The sequence below is a fragment of the Bison bison genome, unplaced genomic scaffold, assembly GCF_000754665.1.
Source record: "Bison bison bison isolate TAMUID 2011002044 unplaced genomic scaffold, Bison_UMD1.0 scf7180017864461, whole genome shotgun sequence".
NCBI classification, from domain to species: domain Eukaryota; kingdom Metazoa; phylum Chordata; class Mammalia; order Artiodactyla; family Bovidae; genus Bison; species Bison bison.
In genome coordinates, this window is record NW_011495023.1 from 12,028,338 (window position 1) to 12,042,912 (window position 14,575).

At 43.3% G+C, this 14,575-nt stretch overlaps 2 protein-coding genes across 5 annotated transcripts in view; one reads left to right on the top strand and one right to left on the bottom strand.

Moving 5' to 3' along the window:
• The window catches only part of DCLRE1C (DNA cross-link repair 1C), a 34,939-nt gene extending 30,821 nt beyond the window's left edge, over window positions 1-4,118 (bottom strand). For 3 of the 4 annotated variants that reach the window (XM_010859957.1, XM_010859956.1, XM_010859954.1), the window contains exon 1: window positions 3,872-4,118. Coding sequence is in view for 2 of the 4 variants with exons in the window: in XM_010859954.1 (XP_010858256.1) it covers window positions 3,872-3,980 (109 nt within the window). In the remaining 2 variants the exon portion in view is untranslated. The remainder of the gene's footprint in view (window positions 1-3,871) is intronic. The other variant, XM_010859955.1, reaches the window with a different exon arrangement.
• A 7,504-nt stretch (window positions 4,119-11,622) lies between these two features.
• MEIG1 (meiosis/spermiogenesis associated 1) overlaps window positions 11,623-14,575 on the top strand; it is a 16,573-nt gene continuing 13,620 nt past the window's right edge. The window contains exon 1 of the mRNA XM_010859960.1: window positions 11,623-11,810. Within this exon, the coding sequence (XP_010858262.1) occupies window positions 11,771-11,810 (40 nt within the window). The 5' untranslated portion in view covers window positions 11,623-11,770. The remainder of the gene's footprint in view (window positions 11,811-14,575) is intronic.

The window sequence follows — 14,575 nt, forward strand, 5'->3', positions numbered from 1 at the left end:
CCTGGGATTTCTTTGGAAGGAATGATGCTGAAGCTGAAACTCCAGTACTTTGGCCACCTCATGCGAAGAGCTGACTCATTGGAAAAGACTCTGATGCTGGGAGGGATTGGGGGCAGGAGGAGAAGCGGACGACAGAGGATGAGATGGTTGAATGGCATCAGTGACTCGATGGACATGAGTTTGAGCAAGCTCTGGGAGTTGGTGATGGACAGGGAAGCCTGGCATAATGCAGTCCATGGGGTCTCAAGGAGTCAGACACAACACAGCAACTGAACTACCAACACACACACCCTCAAATTTGTATGTAATGATCCTTAACTAATGAAAATAAGGCCATCACCACACCTCACGTGGCCAACACTGACCAAACACATGCCTCTACAGGACAGTCCACCTGCCGCCTCAGAGGGTGCATCTCCTCACGTCACTGCTGGTCCAGGCTTTTCAGGACAATGAGCACTTCCCAGAGCAGGACTCTCTGTTATGTCGTTTCTAAACTGTTTGAGTCATGACAAATAGAAGGCTGACTCAGGACTCTGCTCCATGTTCCCAAACCAATTCAGTGGGCAGCACCCTGTTCCATCAAGACAGTCCAGCCCACCACCCCAGGCTCCTTCCTCATGGGCAGTCAAGGGAACCTGAATGCGTTTACTTTGTGATGCTAGTGGCTCAGTGGTAAAAAATCTGCATGCAGTGCAGGAGACCCAGGTTTGACCCCTGAGTCAGGAAGATTCCCTGGAGGAGGAAATGGAAACCCACTCCAGTGTTCTTGCCTGGGAAATCCTATGGACAGAGGAGCCTGGTGGGACTCTGACCCTGGAGTCCATGGGGTCACAACAGTTGGACACGACTGAGCGACTCAACAACAACAAGGACTGCACGCAGTCTCTCTTCCAGGGCCTTTTTTGTTTTCCTTGACCAGAATAAATCATCTTAAGTTGTCTCCAGAAGGGGTCCTCCCCCGCTCTGGGCCACTGTCTTAAGGCTATGGGTCCCCTCTTGTCCTCCAGGCCTCACTGGTGCTTAGTCAAGTCTGCCCTGAGCACAGCACTGGATTCCAGATGGGCCATAAGCAAGCGTCAAGCAGGTCCATGGCCCACCTTAACTTTCATCAAGATGTGATGCTAACAGTGTACATGCAGGTGTTAACAAGAGGCCATAGATCTTGTCAGACATCCTGTGTCACTCAGTTTAGGCTGCAATAACAAAATATCAGAGTCTGTGTGGCTTAAACAGAAATGCATTTCTAACACTTCTGGCAGCTAAAGTTCAAGATTAAGGTGACGAGACTGATTTCTGGGGATGCCTCTCCTCCTGCCTTACAAACAGCCATGTTCTTGCTATGTGCTCACACCTTTCCTCACTGTGCATATGGAGGGAGTGAGCTCTCCTCCTTTTCTTCTAAGGCCACCAATCCTATCAAATTAGAACCTCACCCTTACAATCTCATTTAACCTTCAGGTGTTATTTACTCATTTGTGTCCGACTCTTTGCGACCCCATTCAGTGTAGCCCACCAGGCTCCTCTGTCCATGGAATTTTCCAGAACATTGGAGTTAACCTTAATCACCTCCTAAAAGTCCCTTCTCCAAATGCAGTCACACTGGGAGTTAGGGACTCAGTAACTGAATTTGGGTTTGGGGGCGTGCGGTGTACAAGTCACTCCATAACACATCCAAAGAAATGTTTCCCAAAATGGTTATAAACCACCAGTGGGCAATGTGGCAAACCTCAGAAAGCAGAAGGAGAGTTCTTGTGCTTGATGAGTCTACATCCTTATTGGGAAAACAGACCCACGTGGGATCAGAGAATAGGAAAAGTTATTATAAAGTGCTGGACAGGAGAGTCTTCGTTAATGTACAAACTAATGATGATGATTTCACAACTATTCCTCAATTTAAAAAAATAAGTAAAAATATAAATACACATATAAATACAAAAACAAGCAGACAGACAAATTCCGTTAGATGAATATGAACTCTTTCTCCAAACTCACTACTGCAAAATACGAAAGCCAAGCCCTGAATCCATTGTTTCATTGTGGCCACCACATGCGAGTTCAGACACCTCCTGTGGAGACTCAACAGAAAAGGTGAAAATATTCTCACCCAGCAGTGAATTCCCAATGAAAAACAAGGCAAAAACAGAAATGTTATCAAGTCACAGAAAGACTGTATAGAGGCTCCTATGCTCTTCAGTGAATCAGGAAAGGAGGTCCAGATTTTTCTCATTAAAGAGAGAGAAAAAAAAAAAGGAGCTAAGAGCTGGAAAGCAGAGGCATTTCCCCAAAGCAGAAATTTCATCAATTTACACTACCTTAAAGTGACTGACTCCACACACAAGACAACGGCTGGGCTGCACACCAACCGCACGACGAGGGCCAAGTTTTGGTATTTGCAGTTTACTTTAATATCACACGGTGTGCTTTGTACATAAATAAGTATCTGAGTCACTCCTCAAAATAGGGGTTGGGGATCCTACTTAAGCTACTCTGGAAGTCCACACTCAAGAGGCAGCTTCCAGATTGCTCCAGTTAAGCTTCATCTCTGGTCAATGCCCAAAGCTGTGCTAATTAGCACAATGAATATGGAGCCTGTTTTCATAGGTAAAGTTAGTGACCTATCAGTCAGTATGTCAGATGTTAAAATGGAAAGTGGTTGTGAAATCAGCAGGTACCTCAGCCCTGGAGACTGGCTAAAACGCTTTAGAGATGCTCCAGCCTTGCCTGGAGCAGTTAGCCTTGGGACCCTATGGTTAGAGGGTGATGCCAGGCTTAATTCCTAACAGCTTCCAGCTGTGAAACATTCGTATTCTAGTTGCCTGACCTGGCCCTCTAGAAAAGAAACCTGCATCCCACCTCTAGACAGAACATCTATAAGGGAGGGGAGCTTGCACTTCGTCTAGCTTACAGACAGGACTTTTCAGTGCCTGCATGCTTGCTTATCTGTGTGTAGGAGTATGGCACAAGACGCTTCTCCTCGGAAGAAAAGCTATGACAAACCTAGACAGCATGTTAAAAAGCAGAGACATTACTTTGCCGAGAAAGGTCTGTCCAGTCAAAGCTATGGTTTTTCCAGTAGTCATGTATGGATGTGAGAGTTGGACTATAAAGAAAGCTGAGCATCGAAAAATTGATGCTTCTGAACTGTGGTGCTGGAGAAGACTCTTGAGAGTCCCTTGGACTGCAAGGAGATCCAATCAGTCCATTCTAAAGGAAATCAGTCCTGAATATTCATTGGAAGGACTGTTGCTGAAGTTGAAGCACCAATACTTTGGCCACCTGATGCTTAGAACTGACTCATTGGAAAAGACCCTGATGATGGGAAAGACTGAAGGCAAGAGGAGAAGAGGACGACAGCGGATGAGATGGTTGGATGGCATCACCGACTCGATGGACATGAGTTTGAACAAGCTCCAGGAGTTGGTGATGGACAGGGAAGCTTGGCGTGCTGCAGTCCATGGGGTCGCAAAGAGTCGGTCACGACTGAGCGACTAAACTGAACTGTATGGCATAATCCCGAGGATGTGGGGGAAGAACTAAGTAATACCCGTCAACCTCTGATTACTGGGCACTGGGAGAGCTTTCAAAAGAACCGAACAGTTGTGGCAGATCAAAGTGGCGTGGGTCAGTGGCAACTGGTAGTTGCTGTTCTATCCCGCAGTATGAGGGATGAGAAGATAAAGCCTCGGATAGACTGAAGAGCTCGGCTGGGCAAGGTCCAAGCTAGTTTCTCGCATAGCCTCCCAAAGCCTGCACTTCCTCCTGCAAGACCCTCGCCTTCCTTCTCTCCAGACATGGGTGACCTCTTCGAGGGGCCCGATCCCGCGCAGCCCGGGTCCCTGGGAGGAGGCGACGCGCTGCGCTCACTCACCTTTGTGGCAGTGGGACAGGAAGTAGGCACGGGCCCTCAGGTTCTCCCTGTCGAAGCGGTCTATGGAGATGGTTGGATACTCTGCCATCTGACCCTCGAAGCAGCTCATAGCGTCGGTCAACCTTGGCGGACTAACCGCCTCGCGAGTGAGCCGCGTAAGCCCCAGCCTCCGCCGGCGCCGCTACTTCCGGGAACTTGCCACCGCCTCACCACTGGCCGGCCGGACCCAGCAAAGTCCAATCAGAGCAGCTCTGCTTCCGGGGTGGGCGGTGCCAACGAGCTTTCTGTCATTTCCGGCCTCCCGTCACCTGTGGGTTAAAACCAACCACCTGGGCTGCTCTGCGTTCACAGCTGAGAGGCTGGGTGGAATCTAGGCTGTAACGCGAGCAGTGGGCCTCCTCCTGGATACCTCGGCACAACACATCGTCGCTTTGCCTGGGTCTGTGCAGGAACAAGAATGCGAAGGGAGACAACGTCCAGAGCAGGCGACTACATCCAAGGATGCGAAGCGGGATGCGGAGCTTGGCTTTGAAATCAGACTGCATTCTGCTTCCTTCTTGTCCACTGTGTTCCTGAAAGCTTGCTTTGGCTTCTCTTCTTTCTGTCCCTTCCCACTGTCTTCTTTATGGGATAATCGTGAAGACTGTGTGAGAAAATTGTATCAGTCTTGTGGTATATTCGAAAACTATTAGTCCCCGTTTCCATTTATAATCTACAAACTGAGTAAAATACACAATCTCTGACAATCAAGCTCAGATGCATGATCTTAGGGTAGATAAGTAAAGATCTCAGGGAGAGTTTAGCTGCTAGCCTCCCCAACCTCCAACTCTTCTGAGATGTTTTGTTGTTGTTATTGTTTTCTGGAAGTTAGAAAGATGTATAAAAGTAAAACAATGGTAGGGTGATAGATGAAAGGTATGGAGTTTTTAAACATCAAAGCAACTTTATGAAAAGGTTTGCTAAAGTATTGTGTGGGCCTACATGCTCAGTCATGTCCGACTCTTTGTAACTCTATGGACTGTAGCCCACCAGGCTCCTCTGTCCATAGGATTTTCCAGGCAAGAATACTGGAGTGGGTTGCTATTTCCTCCTCCAGGGGATCTTCCCGAACCAGGGATGGAACCCATGACTCTTTCGTCTCCTGCACTGCAGGTGGATTCTTTATCGCTGAGCCATTGGAGAAGTCTTGTGAAAATATTAACATTCACCAAATAGTCGCAATAGCATTACCTGCACCCCCTTTGTAGCAAGTCTCCTTAGACACCACAGTATTATTTTAATCACAACTCCAACACCTGTGAGTTGTGCTTAGTGTTGTGCAAGCTACTACTTTGTGCTAGCACTGTACAAGCCCTGCCATGATGACAGAGATGACTAAGATGTGCCTACAAGTCATTTTCAATCAATTTGGAGATAGACCTTTGTAGAACATGGTAAATAAATGCTTCCACAGAGACACAAGGTAACGTAGGAATAATTCCAGTAACAATTTGTTCTAACCAGGGAAATCAAGAATCAGAATGTCACCCTCAGGGAATATTAGCATATTTCTGAAGCCCTGGCAGTCAGTTCTATTCAAATACAGATTCTGATGAACTGCTGAGGAGGAGGAGGAGGAGGAGGAGGAGAGGAAGAGTAAGAAGAGAAAGGGGAGAGGAGGGGGGAGGAGTACACACCATTGTCACTACTCTGAGTAAAATACTCTGCTAGTATATATTGCCAACACATTTGATTTGGTATGAGATGGCTTGTCATAGGATAAAAGAGGGTGTCACTGTGGCTAGGCTGTCTGTACCTAAAACAAGATCTTGCACTGAGCCTGATATCTGCAGAATCCAGTGTGTTTACTTCTGAGAATGAAGCTCCTGGCCACAGGTCTTGATATGGCTCATATTCTTATTTTTTTATTTGTCCCTTTGTTTATCCTATTCTCTTTCAACAATGGATACAGTATAAGAGAATAAAGACAAATAGAGAGTTAGAATAAAAAGAAGATAGGATAAGCATAGCCCAGAGGCATGTAATGTGTACCCTTAAGATGAGTGAGCCATATTTTTATGTTGTGCTTTTTTTTCAGCTGACAATATAAATAACTTGCATTATACACATACTATGTTCTATGCTATTCTTAGAAAAGAAAATACAGGCCCTGATTAGCCACTTTCATCTGAGCCACTACTGTTTATGTAATCCTGGTTAAGGTAACGTCTCCGAAACTCAGTTTTATCATCTTAAAATGGAGATAACAATAAAGCCCACACAAGGCCCTGGAAAATGCTAAGAGCTCAATAATATTAGACACTCAGTCGTATCCAACTCTGTGCGACCCCATGGACTGTAGCCCACCAAGCTCTTCTGTCCATGGGATTCTCCAGGCAAGAATACTGGAGTGGACTGACATTCCATCTTCTCCAGAGGATCTTCCCGACTCAGAGATCCAACCTGGGTCTCCATTGCAGGCAGATTCTTTACCATCTGAGCCACCAGGGAAGCTTCCAATAAATATTAGCCATTATTATTTAGTGGGTACCTACTACTATATGATCTCACTGATATGTGGAATCTAAAGAAATCCAACTCTTGGAAACAAAGAACAGATTGGTGGTTGCCAGAGAAGAGTGAGGGGTGTGGGAGAGATGAGTGAAAGTGGTCAAAAGGTACAAACTTCCAGTTATAAGATGAAAAAGTCATGGAATGGAATGTACAGCATAGCAACTACAATTGACAATACTGTAGTGTATACTTGTGCTTAGTTGCTCAGTCATGTCCAACTCTTTGCGACCCCATGGACTGTAGCCTGCCCACCAGGCTCCTCTGTCCATGGGGATTCTTCAGGCAAGAATACTGGAGTGGGTTGCCATGCCCACTTCCAGGAGATATTCACAACCCAGGGATCAAACCCATGTCTACTGCATTTCAAGCAGATTCTTTAGCATCTGAGGCACCAGGGAAGCCCAGTGTATACTTGAGAGCTACTGAAGAAGTGGATATTAAAAGTTTTCATCACAAGAAAAAAAACTAACTATATGAGGTGATGGATGGTTAGCTAGATTTATTGTAGTGATCATGTTGGTACAGCATATACATGTTTCAAGACATTATGTTGTTCACCTTAAACTTATGCAATGTTATATATAAATTATATCACAATACAATTGGGAGAGAAAAGGAATGAGCTATTAATACAACAAAACAAAAGGGATGAGTCTCAAAATAATTTTGCTGAGCAAAAGAAGCCAGACAAAAGAGTACATACTACATTATGCCATTTATATAAAATTATAGAAAAATGTAAATTGATCTAAAGTGACAGAAAGCAATCAACAGTCAACTTTGTACACAAGGAAACAAGTTCATTAACTTGATGTGGTCATGATTTCAAGGGTATATACATATGCCAAAACCTATTGAATTACATGCTGCTAATATGTGCTATTTATTGCATTTCAATTATAGCTCAATAGATTTGAAAAAAAAATTAGAGAGTATATAGGGCTTCCCTGATGGCTCAGCTGGTAAAGAATCCACCTGCAATGTGGGAGACCTGGGTTTGATCCCTGTGTTGGGAAGATCCCCTGGAGAAGGGAACAGCTAGCTACTCACTCCAGAATCCCGGCCTGGAGAATTCCATGGACTGTACAGTCTACGGGGTAGCAAAGAGTCGGACACAACTGAGTGACTTTCACTCACTCACAAAGGAGGATGTAAACAAAGTAAACAAGATTGGTAGGGATATTCCTTCTCTATAGGAGCCGACTGATTAAGAAGACACTACCTAGCTATGAGGTTTCCCTGGTGGTCCAGTGGTTAAGATTCCACATTTCCAATGTAAGATTCAACACAATCCTATCAAAATACCAAGAGCATTTTTCACAGAACTATAACAAATAATTTTAAAATGTATATGGAAACACAAAAGACTCTGATAGCCAACAATATTGAGAAAAAAAGAACAGAGTTGGAGGAATAACACTTCCTGACTTCAGACTGGACTACAAAGCTACAATCATCAAAACAATATGACACTGGCACAAAAACAGACTCATAGATCAGTGCAACAGGATAGAAATCCCAGAAATAAACCCATGCACTTATGGTCAATTAATCTACAACAAGGGAATCAAGTATATCTAATGGAGAAAAGACAGTCTCTTCAACAGTGGTGTAGGAAAACCAGACAGCTACATAGAAAAGGTTCTGATTTCATTCTTTTACAATTTCATATGCAAAGATAACTCAATATGGATTAAGGACCTAAATGTAAGAACAGAAACCATAAAACTCTTAGAAGAAAACACAGGTGTAATACTCTGACATAAATTATAGCAATATTTTTTTGGAGGTCTGCTCCTAAAGCAAAGGAAATAAAAGCAAAATAAACATATGGCACCTAATTAAACTTAAAAACCATTGCACAGCAAAGATAGCCAGTGACAAGACCAAAAGATAACCTACTAAATGGGAGAAAATATTTGCAAGTAATATGACTTATACAGCCCATGGTATCTCAAAAGAGTCAAACATGACTTAGAGACTAAACAACAACATAAGGGGTTAGTATCCAAAATACATAAACAGCTCATACAATTAACAGCAACCTCCCCCAAACAACCCAATTTAAAAATGGGTAGAAGACCTGAATAGACATTTTTCCAGAGAAGACATACAGATGACCAACAGGGACTTGAAAAGATACTCAGCATCACTAATCAACAGGGAAATGCAAATTAATACTACAATGAGATAGCACCTTACACCTGTCAGGATGACTATCATCAAAAAGAACACAAATAACAAATACTGGTGAAGATGTAGAGAAAAGAGACCCCTTGTACAGTATTGATGGAAATACAAGTTGGTGCAGCCACTGTGGAAAACAGTACAGAAGTTTCTCAATATTCAAAATACCATATGACCCATCAGTTCCACTCGTGGGTATATATCAAAAAAGAAACCCATTAATTCAAAAAGAATTAACCAATGTTCATTGTTGTTGTTCAGCCGCTCAGTTGTGTCCAACTCTCTGTGACCCCATGGACTGCAGCATACTGTCCTTCATCATCTCCCAGACCTTACTCAAACTCATGTCCATCGAGTTGGTGATTCATCCAACCATCTCATCCTCTGTTGTCCCCTTCTCCTGCCTTCCATATTTCCCAGTATCGGGGTCTTTTCCAATGAGTCAGCTCTTCAAATCAGCCAAAGTATTGGAGCTTCAGCATCAGTCCTTTCAATGAATATTCAGGATTGATTTTCTTTAGGATTGACTGGTTTTATCTCCTTGCAGTCCAAGGGACTCTCAAGAGTCTTCTCCAACACCACAGTTCAAAAGCATCAGTTCTTCAGTGCTCAGTCTTCTTTATGGCCCAACTCTCACATCCATACATGACTACTGGAAAAACCATAGCTTTGACTAGATGGACCTTTGTTGGCAAAGTAATGTCTCTCCTTTTTAACATGCTGTCTAGGTTGGTCACAGCTTTTCTTCAAAGGAATAAGCATCCAGCAGCATTATTTACAATTGCCAAGACATGGAATCAACAGATGAATATATCTCCTAGCCACCATGCTATACTGCTTCCACACAGTAGCAGTGATGGTGAAATATATTTATTCCGAATATGCTGTTTTAGTACCTACTTAGTGCTAGGCACTGTTCTTGGAATTTAGTTAACAATATCTCTCTCGATGGAAACTACATTCGAGTGAAAGATAAATACTAAAATATAAACAGGCAATGGGGGTGGAATGAATTGGGAGATTGGGATTGACATATATACACTACTGATACAACGTGAAAAATAGATGACTAACAAGAACCTACTGTATAGCACAGGGAATTCTGCTCAGTGCTCCATGGTGACCTAAATGGGAAGGAAATCCAAAAATGAGGGGATATATGTATATGTTCTCTGGTGGATCAGACGGTCAAGAATCTGCCTGCAAGGCAGGAGACCTGGATTCAACTCTGGGTTGGGAAGACCCCCTGGAGAAGGGAATGTCAACCCATTTCAGTAGTCTTGCCTGGAGAATTCCACGGACAGAGGAGCCTGGTGGGTTACATTCCATGCGGTTACAAAGGGTCAGACATGACTGAGAGACTAACACTTTCACTTTCATAGCTGGTTCACTTTGCTGTACAGTAAAAACTAACACAATATTGTAAAGCAACTATACTTCAATAATTTTTTTAAAGAAACTACCAATATAAAAAACATTAAGCTAAGAAAAGGAAAAAAGAAGCAATATAAAAATAGTATATTAGGAGGTGATCAGACTTGCGGAAAAAAGAAACACTAGAACATAGTAAGAGGACTAGAGAATACGATGGGAAGAGTGAGCTAGCTGGATGAAAATGGGTGAATTGAGATATTAACAATTGAAGACAAGGAAGTGAGCCAAGGGGACAAATGGAAGGAGGCAGCTACGACTAAATCCTTACTGTGGGAGCTAGGAGATGAACAGCCAGGTCACTGGTGCTGAGCAGTGTGATCCAGAGCTACAGAACAAGGGAGGAGTGATTGAGAGCAAATCTTGTTGGGCTTTGGTGGTTTTTACTCTGTAAAATGGGAAATCATTGCAGGATTAGGAGAAGAGAAATAACATAATTTTATAAGATCAAGTCTATTGTTTTGCTGCGAATAGACTGCAGGGGACAAGAGAAGCCTGTTGGAAACTACTGCAATACCAGAAGGGGAAAAGTGATGGTGGCTTGGGCTGGATGGAAGCAGTAAAGCCAACAGATTTTGCAGATGGATGGATATGTTGCTGACAAATAGCAAGAGAAAATGGACTCTAGTGACCACTTACTGAAAGTGGGAGACCATGGAAGGGGAAGAATTAAGCATGAGTGTTTGGAGGGTAGTTGTTTTGGACAACCATATGGATGTTGAGTAGTGCTTTTCTTGTGGCTCAGCTGGTAAAGAATCCGCCTGCCATGTGGGAGACGTGGGTTTGATCCCTGGGTTGGGAAGATCCCCTGGAGAAGAGAAAGGCTACCCACTCCAGTATTCTAGCCTAGAGAATTCCATGAACTGTATAGGCCATGGGGTAGCAAAGGGTCAGACACAACTGAGCGACTTTCCCACACATGGATGCTGTATACACCTTGGAGTTTAGAGATCTGGATTAAGGAAATAAATTTGAGAGTTGTAAGTAAAGAGGCAGTATTTTAAATACAATAATGAAGGTAATGTTGGAAAAAATAATTAAAGCTATAGATGTCATTTATCATAGGTTTACTGGTGGCTCAGACGGTAAAGTGTCTGCCTGCAATGCGGGAGACCTGGATTCGATTCCTGGTTGGGAAGATCCCCTGGAGAAGGAAATGGCAATCCTCTCCAGCACTCTTGCCTGGAAAATCCCATGAACGGAAGAGCCTGATAGGCTACAGTCCATGGGGTCACAAAGAGTCAGACACGACTGAGCCACTTCACTTCTTCTATGCTCAGCTCTATGGATTGGTTAAAGAGGTGGGACAGATAGGAGATATTTAGTATCAGGGACCTGAAGCCCAGTGGTCTCTATTCCTTGATCGGCTTTTTTAGGGAATGCTGTCTGTGACTGATGCAGTGGCAAGTGACACAGTCCTCTCTCCACCTCTAAGGGGGGTTGAGACAATTGCAAGGCTCCATCCAGAGACCCGCTTTCAAGCTCCAAACTGGGCCCCGCCCCCACGCACTTGCGCACAAAGGCCCGTTCACAGTGGGTGGGGCCTGAGTGAGTTCAAAGGGGCCTAAGTAAGCTGCGAAAGGCGTTGCCAGGTAAAGGAAGCGTTGCCAAGGCCGTGACAGTTGGCCTCTGGGTGGCCCAGCCCAGGCCACGGATCCCGAGTGGAGAGCACGAGCACCGCTGGGCTCGCTTGCAAGCTCCTGGGCGGGGCGCCCTGGCCTCTCAAGGATGGCTGAGCGAGGGTTACCCCTGCGAGCAGGACCCAAGGGTGAGAGGCCCCATTGCGGAGGGATGGGTGCGCCCTCTCCGAAGCCATCCAGGGTCCACCCCTTCTTCTTCAGGGTACCTGAGATTTGTCCGCCTCCCTCCTCTATTTTCTCGTTTCCTCTTTTTATGGAAGGGGCTTTAATTTCAACTCCTCGTGGTTTCCAGGCGGCCCTGTGCCCCCTTTGTCTTTAGGGGTCGCGATTCTGGGGCTCCTTTTTGAGTTCCTCCTGCAGGGCGACCATTTGATCCCCAGTGTTGAGGACACTTTCTCCATCCCAGCCTTCTCTAGGCAGATTTTGCCTTACAGACGTGATTGCTGATTTCTGGCAGGGAAAAAAAAAAAAGTTTGAGGGACCAGAGAAGTCACATTAGTCACCTTGCAGGGTCCCTGAGAAGAGGGGCTTTATGCTGCAGAGGTACACAGCACACCTGGACGATGGACCACCAAGGCTTGGACTCTGGGAACCAGTTTTGTTGTTCAACTGAACACCAACAACTTTGGGAACTGTGAGAAATTTAGAGGTTATCAAGTGACTTACTAGTTAAAGGACCCTTCTGCCGTATCCTGCCTTGTCTAGGAACAGAAAAAAATAAAATGGGCAAAAAAATGGGAGATTAGCCTTACTGATGACTCTTGGAGTTTGAAAAGTAAAAGCACTTTTAAAAGCGAGAAGAAGGTGACAGATGTTTGCACAGAAAGGAGTTTGACAGTACATCAAATGCTTCTTCTGTTAGATCTGAGTCTCAGATTGTCAGGGAATTAATATCAGTTGGATTTTTCAATACCCATGTAAATCCTAATACTGTTTAATAAAATCTGATCTTTGCATAGTAGGGAGGCATTGCCATTTCCTGTGTCTCCAGATACAACTTAGTATTACAGAGGTAAAAAGTATTTCATATCAGTTATTTTTTGCTACAGCTATCATTAAAACTTACAAAGTGCTAAAGTTACCAGCAGAATTAGTGCAGTCACTGAATTTCTGAGAATCACTTAAATCTTTAAGGAATTTTAAGTTGATTTTTTCCTATTTTTAGTTTCATTCTGTTTTTAGTAAATAGAAAGCTGTAAGAAGGTTTCGCAGGTGGCACAGTGTAAAGACTCCACTTGGCTTTAACATCATAAGCATTCATTGTTATAACTGAAATACAAATTCACTTACAGGATGTACTTTATTAGGTCTGATTTTAATGTATTTCAGCTAATAGAACCATACTGAAATAGAAAAATGAATTCAAGGAATCATGGTGAGAATTCTGGGCACTATTTTCATAAATGACTATAATATATACTGATACATAATAATTATAATATTAAAATGTAATATACATATATAATATGTACTATAAAATATTATTGTTCACTGTTCAGTCACTAAGTCATGTCTGACTCTTTACACCCTGTGGTTTGCCGCACACCAGGCTTCTCTGTCCTTCTCTATCTCCCGGAGTTTGCTCAAACTCATGTCCATTGAATCGGTGATGACATCCAACCATTTCATCCTTTGTTGCCCCCTTCTCCACCTGCCCTCAATCTTTCCCAGCATCAGGGTCTTTTCCAATGAGTCAGCTCTTCACATCAGGCAGCCAAAGTATTGGAGCTTCAGCTTCAGTCCTTCCAATGAGTATTCAGGGTTGATTTCCTTTAGGATTGATTGACTGGTTTGATCTCCTTGCTGTCCAAGGGGCTCTCAAGAGTCTTCTCCAGCACCACAGTTCGAAAGCATTAATTCTTGGGCATTCAACTTTCTTTATGGTCCAACTCTCACATGCGCACATGACTACTGGAAGAACCATACATAACTTTGACTATATGGACCTTTGTGATGCCTCTGCTTTTTAATACGCTGTCTAGGTTGGTCATAGCTTTTCTTCCAAGAAGCAAGCAATTTTAACTTCAGGCTGCAGTAATTTTGGAGCCCACTAAAATAAAATCTGCCACTGTTTCCATTTTTCACTATCTATTTGCCATGAAGTGATGGGACTGGATGCCATGATCTTGGTTTTTTGAATGTTGAATTTTAACCCAGCTTTTTCACTCTCATCTTACATATAATAAATACTAAATGAATGATATTTTTGGGTAATAAGAAGTAGCTGAGAAAACAAGTGCAAGATTATGTCTTTGAAAAATTGGCTATACAAGTTTGATGACTATACAGTTACTTAAATGAGTTGAAAATTTATTTTCAGAAACTTTTTTTATTTAAAAAATTTTTTAATATAAATTTATTTATTTTAATTGGAGGCTAATTACTTTACAATATTGTATTGGTTTTGCCATACACTGACATGAATCCACCACGGGTGTACATGTGTTCCCCATCCTGAACCCCCCTCTCACCTCCCTCCCCATCCCATCCCTCTGGGTCATCCCAATGCACCAGCCCCGAGCACCCTGTATCATGCTTCGAACCTGGACTGGCGATTCGTTTCACATATGATATTATACATGTTTCAATGCCATTCTCCCAAACCATCCCACCCTTGTCCTTCCCCCCCAGAGTCCAAAAGATTGTTCTATACATCTGTGTCTCTTTTGCTGTCTCACATACAGGGTTATCATTACCATCTTTATAAATTCCATATATATGCGTTAGTATACTGTATTGGTGTTTTTCTTTCTGGCTTACTTCACTCTGTATAATAGGCTCCAGTTTCATCCACCTCATTAGAACTGATTCAAATGTATTCTTTTTAATGGCTAAGTAATACTCCATTGTGTATATGTACCACAGCTTTCTTATCCATTCATCTGCTGATGGA